This window comes from Carettochelys insculpta, chromosome 5 (assembly GCF_033958435.1).
Source record: "Carettochelys insculpta isolate YL-2023 chromosome 5, ASM3395843v1, whole genome shotgun sequence".
Lineage (NCBI taxonomy): Eukaryota > Metazoa > Chordata > Testudines > Carettochelyidae > Carettochelys > Carettochelys insculpta.
The window spans coordinates 26250125-26270402 of record NC_134141.1 but is presented as its reverse complement, the minus strand read 5'-3'; the positions used below and the strand labels follow the sequence as shown (position 1 = coordinate 26270402).

The 20278-nt window shown below is 41.9% G+C and overlaps 1 protein-coding gene across 1 annotated transcript in view; it reads right to left on the bottom strand.

Annotated features, from left to right (window-relative positions):
- The window catches only part of DOCK8 (dedicator of cytokinesis 8), a 113237-nt gene that overhangs the window by 15196 nt on the left and 77763 nt on the right, over positions 1 to 20278 (bottom strand). Inside the window, exons 29-40 of the mRNA XM_074994083.1 lie at positions 18511 to 18659; positions 16865 to 17047; positions 15612 to 15747; positions 13333 to 13420; positions 9982 to 10078; positions 8656 to 8790; positions 6985 to 7137; positions 6187 to 6345; positions 4900 to 5000; positions 4398 to 4590; positions 1078 to 1221; positions 272 to 403 (exon numbers count right to left, since the gene is read on the bottom strand). Coding sequence (XP_074850184.1) covers positions 272 to 403; positions 1078 to 1221; positions 4398 to 4590; positions 4900 to 5000; positions 6187 to 6345; positions 6985 to 7137; positions 8656 to 8790; positions 9982 to 10078; positions 13333 to 13420; positions 15612 to 15747; positions 16865 to 17047; positions 18511 to 18659 — 1670 coding nt within the window. The remainder of the gene's footprint in view (positions 1 to 271; positions 404 to 1077; positions 1222 to 4397; positions 4591 to 4899; positions 5001 to 6186; positions 6346 to 6984; positions 7138 to 8655; positions 8791 to 9981; positions 10079 to 13332; positions 13421 to 15611; positions 15748 to 16864; positions 17048 to 18510; positions 18660 to 20278) is intronic.

The window sequence follows — 20278 nt, the reverse complement described above, 5'->3', positions numbered from 1 at the left end:
TTAAAATATTTTGAATAATCTATTAATCTCTTTTTTTTATAGAGCTTGTTTATAACCCTCTCCCATCTCTCCATGTTTCCGTGAGTCATTGATAGACCATCTTTAACAGGCAAGATCTAAATTACAATAACATGTCATCCAAAGCAGATGGAAACTCAGGTTAGAGAAAGGAAATGTTCCCGTTTGGTATGCATGGTTTTATCTTCACCATCCATAAACAAACATTGCAACCAAGCAACACATGACTTGCTCATAGAGAAGCCGCAGGTACCTTGTTAATAATGCTGTCAAAGGCTTTTTGAAGCTTGCTGTGAGTAGAGGTAAGCTTTCTGAAGTCTCGATGTGCTTCCAGTATGGGGATAACAATTTTGTAGACCTCATTCACTGTTTCATACAATCCTCCCTTGTAAGAAGGAATTAAAAAAGGAAATTGAGTTTCATACATGATATAAAGAGATTGAATCTTCACTATGGGCATTTTAGCACAAGAGTCATTTTATAAGCTCATTTTTCTGATATGGTACCTGGTTTATCTTTTTTATTAAAAAAATCAGTAAAGTGATTATGCGTGTATGGGAGTATAATTCTATTACCATGTGTTAACATGCCATATGAGACATCCAGGTACATATCTCCTCAATCCAATGGAGTTTAACTAGACGACTTCCCTTGAAGTAAGTCAGCAGTCATGTAGCACTTTAAAGACCAACAAAATAATTTGAAGTTAAGTGTCAATTGTGAGGGTGAACTCTGGCTGTGCTTGCAGTTGGGATACAGCTGTTTGCAATTCGCCCTTCAGAAATGGACATGGCCTGCTAGGGAAAGGCAGAACCAGAGGTCCTGAACAGCCTATACTGGTAGGGATCCTACAGGAGCCTAAGCTGAACAGTGAATTTGCCATTCCCCAGGGTTAAATCCCCATCACGTCTCCCCGCCGAAAGCACAAGTGAGCACTGCACTCCTCTGTACGTACAGGAGTGAGTCTGCTCCAGTGGCCCAAATTATCCTGGGGTAACTCCATTATCTTCAGCGCAGTCATATAGAGCTGAATTAGGCCCACTCTGTCTATTCACTCACCGTGCTGAAGAGCTCCGCAGCTTGTTCCAACAGCCCCACCAAGCCACTCTCAGAGAAATACCTTCCCGAACATATCCCATCCTCATCCGGGGACAAAATATCATCCGAGACGGCAGATTCCTCCAGCACATTAGAGGAGATATTCTGAAACAGATCACAACAGAAACCCAAGGGCTCGGAAACCCAAACCAACAGACTCACAGTGGCAGACCATGCAACAGAGATTTTTCACTGACAAGAGCTGTAACACAAAAGAAATAAAATAACAGACGTCCTGTGCAGCTGCTGGATACAGGGCTGCGTTCCATCAGGAAGATTTTATCACACCACGCACGAGCCTCTCGATCTCTAGTGCTGGGGTTTGTCACCAGAACCCCGGCTTTTCCCTCCCATCTCAGTCTTTTGAAACCAAACTCCCTACCAGCAAGAGACTTCCAGGCAGCTGCATTGTAGTGTCTGTGTGTGTGGCCTTGGGGGAGTGAGGGGGCACGGGGGAAATGGAATTCAAGATACTAATAATGACTAGGTGAAAGACCTAGGGAAAGTCAGAGAAAGTATCCGTGCCTCAGTTTACCCATCTGTAAAACTGGAATAATACTACTGCTGACCTAACCCAATATTTTATACACTAATAGTTTACATTTTTATCTCACCAGCTTTCCAACAGCTCAAAGTACATTGCAAACATTGTAAGTGTCCTTTTGGCTTTTTTGGGTTTGTACAACATGCAGCACAGCGGGCTCCTGCTTCCTGGGTAGGGCTCCTAGGCGCTCCAGTCATACAAATAGCGACAACAGTGGTGCACTCTGAGTTGACAAGTAGCCTCCTCTTTCTCATTTTATAGATAAGGAAACAAAGAGAGGTGGGCTTACCCAAGATCACAAAACACATCTGAGCTCTTAGGCTCTGAATCATACCCAGATGGTCTCACTAATCTTGTTTGTTAGCCGCAAGATCACCCCTCCTGCCCTCAGCCTCACCTCAGAAGCACTGCAAAGCTTAAATAACACTGTTTGCAGATCCTCATGTGAAAGACTCCACAATAATATCCACCACTTTGCCTTTAAACAGAGCAAACTGCTGTCTTAATTCTGCACAGATAAATGGCTACGTCACTATTTTCTGGATCCTGAAGCAAGAATATTTTTTCATTACCTCTGTACTACCAAGCACTATGGCTCAACTGTCCTTTTTTCCAGACATGTTTTGATGAGAACAGATCCACCTCGGATGCATTTAGGAACTCTTTGATGGTGATGCTATGAGTGGATTCTTGCTGAGTAAGGCTACGTCTACACGTGAAGCCTACATCGAAGTAGTCTATTTCGATGTGGTGACATCGAAATAGGCTATTTCGATGAATAACGTCTACACGTCCTCCAGGGCTGGCAACGTCGATGTTCAACATCAACGTTGCGCAGCACCACATCGAAATAGGCGCAGCGAGGGAACGTCTACACGCCACAGTAACACACATCGAAATAAGGGTGCCAGGCACAGCTGCAGACAGGGTCACACGGCAGACTCAACAGCCAGCTGCTCCCTTAAAGGGCCCCTCCCAGACACACTTGCACTAAACACCACAAGATCCACAGAGCCGACAACGAGTTGCAGACCCTGTGCCTGCGGCATGAATCCCCGCTGCAGCAGCAGCAGCCAGAAGCCCTGGGCTAAGTGCTGCTGCACACGGTGACCATAGAGCCCCGCACGGGCTGGAGAGACAGCGTCTCTCAACCCTCCAGCTGATGGCTGCCATGGAGGACCCCACAATTTCGACGTTGCGGGACGCGGACCGTCTACACGGTCCCTACTTCGACGTTGAACGTCGAAGTAGGGTGCTATTCTGATCCCCTCATGAGCTAAGCGACTTCGACGTCTCGCCGCCTAACGTCGAAGTTAACTTCGAAATAGCGCCCGACGCGTGTAGCCATGACGGGCGCTATTTCGAAGTTAGTGCCGCTACTTCGAAGTAGCATGCACGTGTAGACACAGCTTAAATGAGATAAGATTTCACATGAAATGATTTTAGTTTTGCAGCTCTTCCATAATGAAAGATAAAGGATCAGCTTTCCAAGAGAAATCCTAGGGCGGACTATCAAAACAAAAAAGCAGTCAAGTAGCACTTTAAAGACTAACAAAATAACTTATTAGGAGATGAGCTTTCGTGGGACAGACCCACTTCTTCAGATCAGTGGGTCTGTCCCACAAAAGCTCATCTCCTAATAAGCTATTTTGTTAGTCTTTAAAGTGCTACTTGACTGCTTTTTTGTTTTGATAGAATACAGACTAACATGGCTAGCTCTCTGTCACTAGGGCAGACTGACACTTTCTAGTCGGTCCCTCTTCTATTGGTGCACAAAAGACATAGGCAGATAATTCATTCAAATGAATGCTCGTGATATGTTCAGAGAAGCAACACATTGGTGTGAGTTTAGCCCCTTATATTTTGAATTATCAGAATGCCTTTGCCTCTGATTTAATTCATAGGCATGAGTTGCCTACAAGTGAGGGGCTTACATGCTATATGTTGCAGCTGCTGTGTCATTCCACTACCGATACTGCATTTAAGAACTTTAATATACCTAAAGTTGGAACTACACATTCAGTGATAATATTCACTTTAGTTCTAAAGTATCCAAAAGTGCTTCAGAAATACAATGTCTACCAGATTTTCAGCTACTTCAGGGGTTGAAGTTGTCTGACAGCATACAACAATACTGTGATACAGTTTCAGGTAGGAAGTGAAGTACAGTAAACTCTTTCATATCCAGCAGCTCTGGGACTGGGAGGTTGCTGGACAGCCAAATATTCTGATAATGGAGAGTTATCCCTAGCAATGCATAAGACTGAAGAAAAACAAGACTAGATATTATAAAGCAAAAATGTATGCAGAGTACTTTATTTAGCTACAACAGCAGTATTATACACTGAAAACTTATACTGTATTTGCTGTATTTATTTGTGTTTGCTGTCGCTATACTATACTTATGGAAAATGTAACTCAGATTTACTTATGGTTAAAATGCTGGTTATTTGAGAGTTCTGGATGATAGAATGCCTGATATGAAAAAGTTTACCATATTATGGCTATTCCAGCAGTCTAACAACACTTGGTCCCAACTCAGCATTAAGCAATGAGGTATGGCAGCAAGTTAAGGTCTTGGGAAAAGGGGGTACATCATAAAATGGTTGTATGTTTCCTTTTAGGTAGCCCAGAGATGGATCTACTTAATTGGCTCTGATTGATACCAAGTATGTGACACCACCCCAAAGCCACTAGAATAGTGTCCAGGCACAGAAGAAATGCCTGTTATTTCTACCTGAAAGCTGACACTGCCCACAGGCAGGTAACTGTGATCTTCCAGCATGCTCAGGTATTCTGCAACTAGAGCTGCAGCGTGGACCAGGCACATGGCTGCCTCTGTGTAGCACTTCCTCTTGGCATGTTTCTCTGCCATGTTCTGTAGCCAAGTCAGCCTCAAGTCAGGTGATGTCTGATACCCTTTGGCAATTCTAACGACACAGGTCAAAAAACAGGTTTGAATTGGTTTTTCTTCTTTCTTAAAAAACATTCATATTTTCTTACAATGTATCTATTGTATTACAAATGAATTGAAAGTCATCTTATAAAAATCCTTCAAAAGACAGACAATTGACTGATTCACTTGGTATGTTAAATCACTAGGAATAGTTCATTTTGCCTGAGTGTGGCACCTCAATACTTGTCAGTAAATAGCACTTGAGGGTATCTCTCGAAACCCTACGAGTCCTTTGTATTTGTTTCAGTTCAATTCATTCAACAGCAGCACAAGAAGGTTTCACCTGTACATGAGATCCATTAGCATCTCTGGATCTTCCTGAAATTCTCTCATTTTCACTGTGTCTGACAAGATGCTGTTCAAATTACGTAGCAGCTCCTCCACCTGGAGATACACACAAAGACACATATAAAACCCAGATGTGTTTCTGGGTTGGATTAAAAATTCAGTGTGAACACAAGCGGATATATTCTTTACTCTATCAGCTGTTGGCACAAATGTTACAATGCAGAACTGTCACAGTGTAGATTTTACCAATCACATTCATTTAGCAAGCAACTAACATAAATGACATGGCAAGAGAGAAACACAAACAAAAGTTTTATCAAATCAAATATAACAAACCAGCTCCTTTAGTTCATTAATTCTTTCATATGTATTCCTAAATGGAGCCAAATCTCAGATTCAGGAAAACTGCAGTCTATTGTTAAGCAGATGTTTTTGCAGTTTTCAGTACCAGATGTTTCATTATCTCATGGTAAGGCAGGGTTGCTGCTAGTAAAGCAGCTACTTTATTATGAACTGAAAAAAAAAACAAATTTAAATAAGGTTTCCATAGACATCTGTCTTGTTCTGACAATGTGGAAGACGACAGGTTCTTGTTTTTCATCATGGTTTTGAAACCATCATGATTTATAAAGTGGAATGTATAAAAGGGAAAATTCGATTAGCCAGCCTATGTACAAAACTGTGGGTGAAACCAGGGTAATACAAGTGACTAGCAATAATTAGATATGCTACCTGTATATTTTATTTAAAAATAAAGTGTTGCTTTTATACAGGATTTGTTGAAGTAGTTGGAATAACTTAGTGCTCAATTTTGGAACTCAAAACCACACAAAGATGTGCAAATAGCACACCTGTGTACCTCCTCCTAAGCTGCTGCTTCATAATAAGCCTAATTTCAGAGTGACAGTATGGTGTTTGTGACACAAACACCAGCCTCAGAAACTGGGTATGGGAGTAGTTCCTACTGGTTTCAAGAGAGATCATGGACACAGCTAAGAGAAGAATCAAGCCTACAGTAAATTCTACTTGAATCACTCCAGAGTTTTCCCACTGAATTATACTCAGCTTCTACCCCAGACATCCTAGACATTGTCAGGATTGGTCTGATTCAAAAGTGTGCCCCTGCTTTAAATTAAAGATGGGTCCAAGCAGCAACAATTACACCCAAATATTCATTTTTTATTGTTTTATAATGGTCATGTACAGGGATCTCATTCCAGCTCCTGTCAAGATGAAAAAGTCCTTAAAAAAAAAAAACATCAAAAGCCACAAAAGGCCTAACCTGGACTGGAAACTGGGTTGGCTGCATGTCCACATCTTCTTCTGCATATGCCAAGATGGTTCGTAAGGATCTTCTGAGGTACTCCTCATTGAAATCAGATGATTTACCAACCAGAGAGGCCAGGGACATTGTCACCTGCATCTTCACTCTTGCAAAATTCTTTGGGTGCAGAGTGGGGAGGAAGAGAAAGAAAAAACAAAAGCCATGGAAGAGCTACCAGGAGTACAGATTCTTATGTATAGATTTCCCAAAGGTACCATGTGTTTTTATTTGTTTTTGTGTTCCTATGAGGTAAACCCACATCTTTTCTATTTATTGAAATACAATAAGCCAAGTGCACCTGCTTAGGCTACCTATCATTATGCAGCATATCAGTGGAAGTAAGAATCATCTCTTCCGCACGGCTCCATATACTATCTGGACCTTACATCCAGGCAAACAGGTCTATGAGGGCTATGTGCACCTGCTACATTCCATCAGAACAGCTGGATAATGAGTAGGTGGAGCCCTGGCTCTCTTCCCTTAATGAGCCAGTCTGGGCTTGTGGGAGATATTGGGGGAGCGGGTATGTCATAATTCACTCCTGATATAGGCCAGCAACAAACAACTCTTATTTTGCCACCCACAGAGCAGAAGGCAAGCAGGTTGGGGATTGTGCCTCAGAGGTGTGATGGGAAAAGCACGGCACCACCCTGCCGTATATACAAATCTTTTCAAGCGATTGCTATTTTTATTGTTCGTTTTAAACTCTAATGCAGACGAGGGGTGTCAAATGCTTTGCTGTGTCCAATAACTTACACTGAGGGAGCTGAAACTGTGCCTCATGAGGAGAAAAAGGGTGGCACAGGCTTGAATTCGTGTGAGGTCTATGCTGCTGCTGCAGTGATGTAGAACTCTTTGACACAGGTCAGCACACTGCTCCATCTCCTCTTCAAACAGCAAGTCTCCAAACTAAGGGCAGAGAAAATATCGTCAGGACATTCAACACTAAGAATTCAAAAGTCATGAGTCCAGTCCAAAAAACCACGAGATATAAAGATAATAGAGTTTGGGTTCTTTTAATCTGGCTTCTGGATTTTTAGACTTTCCTCCAGACCTACTAGGCTAGAAATTTACCCTTAAAAATTAAAATAAAGATACAATTCTCAACCAATCTCATGACTCCAGGAGCTTTGAGCTAAACCCATGAAACATGGTAAAATTTGCAGCCAGATTGTGAGAGTGAGTATTTCCAGACTTTTAATTGCGCCAGCACAAAGAAGTGATGAGTACATTGAGAATATGTATCATTTCACATCCTGCTGGGACACTCTCTCAATCCATGACACCATACAATTTCACTCTCCTCAAAACTTCCAGCACACTCCTCCATCCCAGACCTTCTTCTAAACTTTAGAGTTATGGGAGGTTTAGTCTGAGACACGCAGATTGCTAGTGGTTCTGGTAGCCCCACAATGTGCTTGGCATGGTGAAATACAAAGCAGGTAACATCCCCACGGAGAAGATTGTAGATGACCTAGGCTCCACAGGGTCAAGGGTTTAAGTCAAGTAAGTCAACATCCCCATTCTGAAGAGCTCACGTTCTAAATGGAATAAAACTGCATACATGTTAAATGTTTGTATCTGGACAGGAACTTAGAAGCTGTGTGTATAACAATAAAAACTTGCCTTTATATTGTGAACCTTGTGCACCTCTTTCCTTGCCTCCACCCTTGGTTCATTATCTTACCTGACTGTTATGTCTAGTCTACATTGCAAATTTTTGGGCACAGGGCCACATTAGTTTAGCTTATAAAGCAAGATGTACAAGCCTATAGTCCATTATAAAGAATTAGAATGGGTGCTTCATAAAGTATACTACCAAGTCATGTTATCACAGAGGTGGGCAAATACTGGCCTGCAGGCTGGATCCAGTCCACCAGGGTGAGTCCCAGGCAGGTCCCCACCTCTCTCTCTCTCTCTCTCTCTCTCTATATATATATATATATGCCTCCACAGATATCAGATGATCACAGCTCTCCTTGGCCACAGATCACCATTCAAAGCCAATGGGAGTGGCAGGAAGTAGTGTTCTGGTCTATGCCACTTCTGGCTGCTCCCATTGGCCACGATAGGTGATCTGCGGCCAACAAGAGATGTCATCACCCAATACTTGCAGAGACTCAGGTAGAGATAATGGTGGTGGCCCACCAGGGACTAACCCTGACAAGACAGCACTTTTTAACTGCCCACCCCCGAGTTTACAGAAAGATTGATTTCAATAATAATAATGAATGAGCTGTTAAGTCACTTTAACTGAAGATTCCAAAGATAGTTACACTTCCATTGTACATTATGAGTTTCATAACGACTCAGAAAACTATCCCAAGATTAAGCTTGTCTGACTACCCCTATTTAATGGAAAACAGATGCTTTGGGAAGTTCTTTTTCAGAGGAGAATGACTCCCTTGTCAAATGTTTAACTATTACCTTGGCAATGAGCGCTCTGAGAGTAGCAAAGCAGTGTGTTAGATAAGTGGTGCTCTGGTCACAGCTGAGGGAATTTACCAGGACCTTCAACACACCGCCCAAGAGGTTATCTTTGCAGTCCACAGCAGAGCTCGCCTACACACAGAGAAAAGCAGTATTAATTTAGCTAGGCAAGCTAACAGTAAACAGATGCATAGGGACCAAATTTCTCTTCTCTTGTCCAGGTGACCAAGATTATCCAGGAGACCCAGCCTCGCAGGCCATGAACTGTCAGGTGGGAGACATCAGCTTTTTCCATTACTGCCCACATACTTAGCCAGACTGCTTTACTCTAGAAAACAGGAATGGGGACGTCACTTGTCATGGAGCAGGGGCAAAAAGGGAAAGAGGAATCCTCTGTGTGCCTTTCTGTGCTCCCAGGGTCCTTCCGATCTATTTTGAACTCAGCTCATTTCTACACCCACACCTTAGAGCATCAAATTTTCACAGTCTTGCTTCTGGCCAAGTCTATTTTATGTGGCTTAAAAAGCCTACATGGAAATCCCTTTGGCAGGCATCACTTTTCTGCTGCTGCAGTTAAAGAGGAATACAAGGCTTAATGAGTCATGCAAGGCATCTTCTCACTTTAGGGTATGACCATATTGCCTCTATGGTGCCCACAAACACAGCCAGAGACCTGAGGGCGGAGAGAGGGATAACAGACCCTCAGGTGACGTCAGTGGAGCTTTAACATTGTACACCAGCTGAAAACCTGGCCAGTGTACATTAAGGGCCTGATGGGGCAAGTTGCTCCCAACAGGTAGACCCCCTGTGCCAGCTGGACTCCAAGCAGATAAAAGCATCTTCTGTGCAGAGCACTTTCTAGGGCTGGGGACTAAACAGTGAGGTCTCACACGGCAATGCAGAGCAACTGCACAAGTCCATCAGGCCAGCTCAGTCCCAAATGTTTCAGATCCTCAGACAAATTCCTGAAATTAATGAAGACCCTGCTCTCCCCCACCCACCTCAGACAGAGCTGAAAAAAAACCCCCATGCCATCGAAAAACTGGATTTCAAGAACCACCATGAAGAAGTGAAGCCAAAAGCTCTTCTCAGTTACACTGCTGCAAACCCACTGAGTCAAAGGACCTTGAGCCAACAGATGACAATTCTGCCCCTTTTTAACACGCTGGAAAAAGTAAGGCTCATTTTTTATTTATTTCAGATTGTAACTGCTTCCAAGGTCTTTTTAATTAAAATGTACTGACTAAGACAGACATGAACCCTGCTCCCTTTGATGACCAGGGAGGCCAGGACTGGGCTAGAGCTAAACATGTAGTTTCTCACCTGGATGATATTCTCCTGCATATCTAGGATGATCAGATTAGCTTCTGTAGCCAGGTTTCCACTGATCAGAGCTTCTTGATCTAGATCTGCTTTTGTTCTAGGAAAAGAAACTCTCATTAAAGCATATGGCCAGCACCTTGTTACATGTATAATAACCTACTGTCAAAAACAGGGTAAAAGAAAAATGAACAACATTTAGAACGTTCCCACAGAGACAAGCAACAACAGCATTGTTGAAGGTCATTTCCTAAGGATGAAAGGACAATTCAGAGGAGGTGCTACTTTAGGCCATTGATCCCCAAGAAATGCCCTACAATAAGCCTATGGATACTTTTAAAGAGAGGATACAGTTTTCTTTCGCATGATAAAACAACAACAATGAATAGTATTGTAAAATGCCACCATACTCCACCCTCATTAAGGTTTTCAAGGAGCTATGCAATAATACCATAATACGTACATGCAGCAGTACAACACAATGGCATGAAAAACACCCTTTATAAAATGCAAAATAAAAAATATATGGATAAAAGGGGAAGGGGAAAATGTCCCAGCTATGCAAGTAACAGTAGTTGACATGTATGTATGAACAAAGACTGTCCTGAGCTGTTTAAAAGCAGGGACTGACATGGATGAGAAGGGGCAGACAGTTTCATACTTTTGAATCCACAGCATTAAAGGCACCCTCATCAGTCAATTTAAGAAGAGATGGTGGGATCCCCAAAGGGAGATGAGGGAATGATGGGGCAAAGGCCAAATCTGTACTGTGACAAGGTCAGCAAGGAGGTTTGGAGCTTAGCCCTTCTACAGCTCTCAGCATGATGACGTGAGCCTGATGAACCGATGTCTTTACTACAATACTGCAGCAGCACAACTACAATGGGACACCTGCCCCACCGCAGCGCCTGTAGCAAAGATACTTTTATGCAGATGAGGGAGAGCTCCCTGTCAGCTTACAAAACCCGCCCACTGAGAGTAGCATAAGATACGAAAGCAGGAGAAGCGTTGCTGCCAACAGCACTGTGCACACTAATGCTTATGTCAGTGTCACATTAGTCCCTCAGAGGGATGGAATATTCATGCTCCCGGGTGACGTAAGTTTTGCCAAAATGGGCAGTAGTGTAGACATAACCACGTAAACATAAAAGCCTTAAGCAGATGCAGAGTTGCACAGTTTAACTAAAGATGTGATTTTCAACAAATTTTGCTGAACCAGTTCAAAGGATGATGTGCTGAACATTTCACTTGACGCCAGGGGTGTTTTGGTTAAGCATTGATCAGTTAGGAATTGGTGTAAGCTAAACCAGCAATAAGCCCTTTTTTAAACCAAAAGGAGAGTATCCATGCAAGGGTTTCCACTGCAAATTTGTGTATAAACAATCTTCTTGACAAACAGAATCCTTATCCCCAATTATCTCATGACTACTTCTGCAGTAAAATTCCTATAAAAGTCACAGAGTTATGAAAGATTTAAAAGGGTTACAAAATTTGGTCCCAGTGTTTCAACTTCTGTTTTCAAAAAAGAGGATTATATTAATCCTACTGAATCAGCATTCCCTTCCAGAGTTGTACCTGCTACATTACTTAGTTCAGTATTTTCTAGGTTGTATCAGCAACCTCCTGATGGTACAAATACTGCAATATGAGACTGCATCAAATTGATTTTCATGAGAAAATGAGAGATACGTGAACCGAATACAGAGCAGAGATTTGTCATTTTTTAAAATTACAATGAATTCCAGAATAAAAAATTGGTATTTTTTTAAAAAAAGAAATTACGTTGACTGACAAGACTGTAATTACTATTCACAGGATTTACAAAATCCAGGACCAGAAAAACAGGGCCAAATCAATTATCCAAGCCAAAATTAAAAGCTCAGTACAGTTTTAATAGAGAGGGGCTACTGTGCCACCAGAATGAAAGGCAACCCTTTCAATTCATCTAATTCAGTTTCATAATGAACAAGTAGCTGAGGAAAAATGACATCCCTCCACATTTCTGTATTTATAGACACTTGGCACACACATACTATTCAGGTACCGTTAGTGGCATAATTAATTAATGGAAAGTTAGTTTTCTATAACTAGACCTATTTCTATTCACTCATTACTGTGCTCTGCTGATTAAGTTGATCAGTTAGACCTGTGCATTCATATATTTTATTTATCTATATACTGTATGCTTCGGAGAGTGGCAGAAATTTGTATAAATGAATCACCATGCACAATTCGCAGTAGGAAAAAAACATGTCATCTTTTCTCCCTTTGCAAGTTAGTCAACTCAAATATGACACACAAAGTCAAACCTTGATCACTTGATTTCATAGCTTCTAAAGCCAGAAGGGAACACTCTGATCATGCAGTCTGACCTCCTCTCAGGGTCACCACCAGGAGGGGAGATGGTGGGAGGGGAAAAGGGGCAGCTGCCTCAGGGCCCAGAGACTTAAAAGTGCCTGGGATTCCTGGCTGCCACTGCTGCAGGCCAGAACCCTTTACATTCCTGCCAGAACCCAGGCTGACAAGTGCCCATAGCACTGAAGGGCTGGATTGGAGAGGCTGGCCCCCATCTCTCCTCCTTCTGCATGAGGCCCACCCCTTCTGGGACCCAGAGCCAGCCAGCCTTGCCTTCTGTATAATACAGTCATAGAACATTCCCAAAATCACTCCTTTGGAATGACGCCAATCATTAAAACAATCCAATCTTGGTTTAAAAATGACTGGCGATGGAAGCTCAGCCAGGATCATTAGTAAATTGTTATACTGGTTAATTACCTTCTCAATTTAAAAATTACACATTTCCAGTCTAAATTTGTGTAGCTTAAAATTCCAAACTCTAGAACTTCTTATACCTTTGTACACAACACCAGCAGTGACTCAGACCCAGGGGCCCCCACGGCCCACAGGGTCTCAGAGCGCCAGGGTCTTCTGCTGCCTATAGCTTGGAGCTGTGCAGTCTTCCCACCACCAGAGGCTCCCACTAGTCATGTTGGCCAAGAGCTGTAGGGTACCCCCCGCTCCCTACAGCAGTGTGGAGTTTGGGGCCCCTGCCATGGGCTGAAGTCATGGAAATCTCTAGAAGTCCCCATGGGTCCCCGGACCACAGGCTGTAAACCACTGTTCTATGCTAATTATAACCTTTCACAGACTCCAGTCCTTTGACATTTTCTGCACATCCCCCATGGGTTTCCAGGCCACGGGTTCAAAACTCCTGTGCTGATACACCAGTTTTGATTTCTTTTCCCTTGGGAAGATGCGAGGCTGGACTGAAGCTGCAGATTTTGTAACAAAACGATCCCGGGACAAATAAACTTAGTTCTGGTAAAAGTGATACCCGTTTATTAAATGACTTACTTATCTAGCCTCTCGTTTGCCTGACGCCACTGAGTCTGCTCTTTTCTCCATCGCAGGTTCTCATTTAACCCCGGGAATCTGTCATTCCCTACGAGTGCAACACAAGACAGCAAAATTAAAGCAAAGAGAGGTGGTCTGTATTTTGATACCGAAGAGTACAAGAGGATCTACATTTGGGTTTATGCATTTATTTTTACTAACAGTGCTTTAGAAAATCAAAAATCCCCTTTAAACTGAACTGACTGCCTCTATGCAAGCAACTTGGTTATTTTTAATGTTTTTGAGACTACTGTCATATTTCTGCCTGGTAGGAGGGCACTAATAGAGTTATACAGTGCCCTTTTTCGTGAAAAAAGAGGTGCCAGTACTCAGCTGCCCTTCCCCCCAGCCACTCCCATGCCTGGGGCTGCCAAGGTGCCCATACTCAGTACCAGTAAGTACTGGCACAAAAAAAAAGCACTGTGCACATGTACTACTTATAGAAGCACGCATACTTTTCTCCTTCTGTTCCTACAAGATATGATTAGAAAAGCAACTGTGTAGAAAGGAAGGTCCTTACAGATTTTCTCTTCTTACATGGTCTGAATCTGATTTGCCTTCAATTTTGTTAAAATAAAGGGCTACGCAAGCTCATAAACAAGAAAACCCACATCAGCAGCAGGAAACATTCTGAGTTTTAACTTATCATCCTCGTAAGCTGGGCAGGATTTGCTCTGTATGGAGCAGGTAGGGAGTACAACCCTGAGACCCAGAGAAATGCCGGTCTCCCCATACACATGGAGGCCCACTAGCTCCATGAAAGTATCCAGCTAGTTTTCCTCCCTTTGTGCAGCCTACCCATGTGATTGCACAGCAGCAGAGGCAGGAGAGACCCTGTAGAAATTAGTGTTGCTTGAAACAACATTAAAGTAACTCCCAGCTCTGGCTACATCTACACGAGAAGCCTCTGTCGACAGAAGTCGCCGTCGGAAGGGATTTCCCTGCAAAGCTTCTGTTGACAGATTGCGTCTACACATAAAAGCAGATCGAAAGTGAAATCCACTCTGTCAACAGAGAGCAGCCAGACTGCCTGGCCCCTTCTTGACAGAACACCTGACTGGAAGCTCTGCAAACAGGGATACCTGGTGAACCAGAAGTGCTGTCTGTCCACAAATGGGCCCAGGATTATCTACATGGCTGTTTTGTCGACAGAATACTATAGAGAGAAACACTACACCTAGATGGGGAGAGGTATAACGCTGCTGGTGGATGTGCCAGGTTCTGTTGACAAACTGGTGACAAAGCACATTTTCTGTGTAGACACTCTGTGGTTTTTCCCAACAAAAGCCATGTTTTGCTGGGAAAAGCTGTCCGTGTAGATATGGCCTCTCAGAAATCTGCTGGAGAGCAGCTGCTCTCTGGGTCCACCCACCACTTTTGGTCCACACGTCCATAAGGAACACTAGCCTCAAGGTGAAGAGGCCATAGGACTTGAATGTAGGGTGAAAGAGTCACGGACCCAGCACGCCTCCATTAAACATCCTCACCTGCACAGCCCTATATTTTTATCTAGTTTTTCTTTCCCGTTAACTCTGCAGAGACAATAAAATGATGGGAGAGTAAGTTAGAGTCTATTGCGTCTTGAGCATCAACATAATTTTTTAGCGGATCCTCGTGGCAGACAAAAATATATTTACTGGCAATGATGCATAAGCCAAAAAACAAACCCAGCTTGACTTTCAGATCTCAGGGTGGGTTTGGAGCTCTGGGAGTTGGAAGAATAATTTTTCAGAAAAATTTATAGATGGGAGTACCTCATATATAAAAACACTGAGAGGCACCAAGCATGAGTTATATATCCACAAAACTAGAGGGTGGGTTAAGGTCAGGCTGAAATTCAGTCTCTAATTGTATAAAATGCCTCTCTGTATACTTTTGGACCTACGCAACTGACAGTGTCTCATTCTTTATTAACAAACTATGCATAACCTAAGTAAAATCAAAGAAACATGACGTGATTTTTGGAGACATATTAATTGCATATTTATAGAGTAAGAAGAACTCACATATTATATATGTTGAAAGCTAAACCGTTTTTATCTGCACCAAAACATAGAGAAGTCTGCAAGGGCAGGAAGGGAAGAGAAACAGAAGAACTATAAAGTCAACAACTAGCAGGGTGGGGTTTTTGCTGATTTTACTTTCTTCCAAAGACACAAAGAAAAGAACATTAATATCCACAGCTTGCTTGAGGTCTTTTGCTAAATATTAAATTAAAATTAGAGGGTAGGGGTGAGTACCAGCTGGTGTCCTGCAGCGTTTCATCATTTCACCCCTGGCTCCTTCGCCTCTCAGTAAAGCCTCTTCTAGTCTGGCTTTTACATCTCTTGATTTCTGAAGCACTTGGGTACTGACTTTGTCAGAGCTTTGCTTGCCCTGGACATATATGTAAAAGCAAAGTTTTAGTAATCAGTTTCTGACCACCCCTCTTAAAGTACGTATAGTCAAGTTCAAAGTGTTCTATCAAAGCTGTAGCTACAATCTGCAGAGTAGGGAGAGTTCTATCAAAGGTGCATAAGGCACACACAATCAAAGTGCAATAGCAACACGCACACTGTCAAAGGGGCAGTGTGTGTACTGTTTCTAAGCACACTGGGATAGCTGGAAGTAAGGAGAAAGGAGAAGTAAGGAGAAAGGTGGAATTGGATAGATTAAGACATGACAATAGGCCCCACTGTCACTATTATAATTTGTACTTCTGTAGCATCTTCCACGCAGCGGGCTTTGTGTGCATTAACGCATTTAGCCTCACAAGTACTGCTCACGCTAATTTTTTCCATCCACATGTGGAATAAATTTTATCGTATACACCAGGGCATGTGCAGATGTACATCACCAACAGAAACAAATGCTGCCCGAGGCTCAGTTTACAGGGACTGACAGACTCATCATGAAAGTTACTTGAGCATGTTCAGACAGGGAATCTGTGGCTCAGATAAGAGTCTCAATTTCCAGACCCATGTCTGAACCACAAGACCATTCTTTTATCCCATGGCTTGCTAGAAAAGGGAGATAAAAGATGTCCCAGCACAAAGCTACCCCCATCCCTTCACACAGGTTATTTATGTTCCTGGGGGAAAGAAGAAAGGAACAGTCCTGCAGAAATACGTTACATGTATGATCAGTGAAGCTCCAAAGGCAAAAGAGATGCATTTGCACAACTGCCAGCCCTCTCGCTTTCCTTCAGAAGTAAGAGGATCAGAGCCAAACAACAAGGCAAAGACAATGAATAATTTAAACAGCTTTATAGGATCTCATAAAAAGTTTAATTTCAGTTTTGTTCAAAAGCTTGGGTCAAACTACCTATCTGAAGTAGTTTGCTCATCCCTAACAAGCATGAAGGTCAGATGACAAAAATGCCAATTTAACCTTTTCCAGTCTTAGAATTATGGGTGGCCAGGGAAAGATTGTATTGGAGAGTTTCTTAGAAAACGGTGACACAAGCATCAAGGAAACGTTCCATTTACAAACGGCTAAATGCAGTGCTGTTTACCTTGTACTCAAAGCAGGAAACGCAAATGAAAAGGAGATCTAAAATCCTGTTCAGCTGCATGGATGGAAGGTCTGCAATCCATTTCCGAATAAGGCTCTGCTCAGCGTTCTTCATGATCCAGAGGAAGCAGATCAAAAGGTTGCGAGTGGTATCAGGACTTAATGTGTTGTATTGTTTGTAGGGCTAGAGACAGATAAAAAACATTTTCCATGGAGGGAGCAAAAGGAAAAAAGTCATACAGGTTCAGTAATATTATTTAAATACTGGTAGAGTTTTGTATAGAAATGATACTACATGCTGAAAGTCCTTCATATATTCCATATTCAGTAGTTGTTATGTACAGCGAAGGTTGCGTAGACAGGGTGTTCATGTGTGTAAAAAGAAAAAGAGGGAGAAAAGAGAGAGCGAGCGAGAGAAAGGGGCACTGGCTCGTAGTTATCTGTACATCAGATTTGTTACCATGTGGTATAGAGGTAGAATTTTCAAATTGTCTCTTGTTGTGGTTTTGTAACGTCATATTGTTTACACAGACACACGCAACTCAGTGGTCATTACTGCACACAGATACAGCAATGCAATTTTTGCAAATCTGGGCCTAAAAGCAATTACCCCAAGTTATACCCAAAAATATTTCCAGACCTGTACAAAGGAACGATTGCAGTTAGGGTAACTGATCATACAAGAAAACCTTTTGAATATTTAAGTGTGTACTAGACACACATGTAACCATTCAAAGTTATAATGATCCTTTTGTGAGTGTGCACATATTTTGTGACTGTTACTTGAATGACTATTTTTGAAAATATTGCCCTATCTGGATGTTCAAAAGTTTCCTATTTTGATGTAGAAAGAATATAGGAACATTTGAATTCAAACAGGAATTTTTGATTAATGTTGATTTACAAAAATGAGACCAACACCAAACAGAAACAAAAACTAAACCAGTAAAAATGCAAAAAGAGTATTACAAAAACCATTATCATAGGCAGGACTGATTGTCTGACATTTTCTTTTATAACGCCTGTTTCCAGATGCTTAAAACTTTAGCAAACTTTAGCTATTTGGGCTGATGGGTTTCTGATTCAGGCTGTTTATTAATATTATTTCAGCCAAAATGGTTCAGCAATTTCTGAGAAGGAGGCTGGGGAAATAAATTATTTTTACCCATCTGAAAAAAAAAATCCAGCAATTTTTCCTTCGTAATGCTCTGGTATCCCCATAGTTTGGAGCAGGGACTTGAACTTTGGCAGAGTGGCAGCCTTTTTATCAGGGATCAGACTTTTGCCATCCCCATTGAAAACCTGGCCAGTTTTTATAAACCCTTTGCACTTGCACAGTAGAAACTAGAGATAAAGGTTCCATAGTCACTATGAATGTTTGAGGCTCCTACAGCTCCTAAGTGTTAACCAGATTACACAAGTGCCTTTTCCACAGAGCTACTGGCCATTCTCACGCCAACCTGTAGATACGGGGGCAAAGCCAGCCCTTCCCTGTAATGGCTGCTCTCAGCTGTTTTAGGCTGGGCATTGGAATTGAAAGTGGGGCACTGTCTCTCCAGTACGCTAATGGGTTAGGCCAACACCTGAGCAAGGGTAAAAAAAATAATAGTGTCAGAAAGAAAGGCTGGGAAAGCAACACAGACATACTAGTGAAGACAGAGGTGCACTTGAAGTCCTTAGGAGGTTGAACTGATTCCCAGCAATGGCCCAGGCAACAGACTGATTGATTGGGTTTGTAGAGTCTTGGTCTTCATCGGGACTCCCTGTACGACCCTTCCCACTGCGGGCTTCTGAAACTATAAAAAAAACCCATATATGAAATGCCCCATTGACTCCACACAGTATAATCCAAGATTATTAGGGTGTCTCAGTGTTATCAAGTGACACAGCCTTTTATTCCTGTTGTTGCACGAAACAACTGGTATTCCCATGAGAGCAACTGACTGGTACATTGAAAGGGGAAGGGGAAGCAAGGCCTGTGAGGGGCAAGAAGTGTAGGAATAGCAGGATCACTTGCAACCACCAGCCAAGCGGTACAAATAAGCATAGGGATAAAGGGTCTGTTTTAACCTGTTCCTGCTATCTGGTAAAGTTGATTTACAATTCAGAGGCAACGCCACTAAAGGATCTCAGGGTGGTTCTGCAGAGTAGTATCAAACCAGTGTTTTGCACGGCTTGGATTAAATCCTAAATGTCAGGTTCAGTGACATTACATTACTATGGCAGGTCTATATTACAAGGACAACTGTAACTCAAATGGATGTAGCTTTGATGTACTTAGTGTGGGGTCAAAATTGCAGGGGGACAACAGAAAAAAACTCTCTCATCAATTCCCCTTACTCATCTCATTCTGCTGGAATACTGGAGTTGACAGGAGAGTGATAGGCAATCAATTTAGTGGGTCTTTATTAGACTCACTAAATCAACCACTGGTGGATCGATAGCTACAGCATCAATCCACCCTATAGTGGAAACAACCCTGAAGCATTAATACTGAAACTGTGCTTGGGTGGAACATTCTCATAGAAAAACACATACAATACAATACAAATCTGGATTTTGGTGATGCTAAGCACCTAAGTCCAGCTGACTTCACTGTGCTCAATATCTCTGAAAACTAAGCCCAAAGCATCGCAATTTAGACACCCAAAAACAGAGACTCCCAAACTAGAGGATACATTTGAACACTTAGGCCTTATCCTTTCTATGCTTCGGAATCTCATCTAAACAATAGGGATATACTAGATTAACAGAGTATGGTGAGACTTATCCAATATGTGTCAAGTGATTCTACACTCTTGGATGGCAGGTGGTAATTAAGAAGTTCAGAATATTATTGTCTTATTCCACAAATGTACAAATAGTTTTCATAACTTATAAAAAAACATATGTTCTCAAAATATTTTTGTTGCTATCTTGGACTTTTCATGAAAACAAACAGCAGTTTTGCAAGTAGCACAGTGTTGTCCTTTAAATAGAACATAAAAAACAAACAAACAAACCAAAAAAAAGGCAAACTGCTGCCAGGGACAAATTCATAAGAACTCATGGAAGCTAAATATGCCAGAATAAGACTGTGTAAATCATTATTTTAAAAAATAATTAAAGATTTAGAACATTATCTGAAGTTTCATGATTTAGGATAATTCTATTCTCAAATCTTGAGCCTGCTGATCACCTTTGCTTTTGAATGTGCCTTTTAACCTCAGTACTATGATAAAAGCACTCTCAAATGATAACAATAATAATAAAATGAGTAAACCGGTTAATTCTTCCAAATTAAACAAATAGAACAAAACAAAACAAAAACCTAACTGAATCCAATGCATTCAGGTGCACACTAGCTAAATAATATAACATACCATTGATACTCTTATTTTCCTTTTTATTGTTTGTTATACCCCTTTATGTTTCA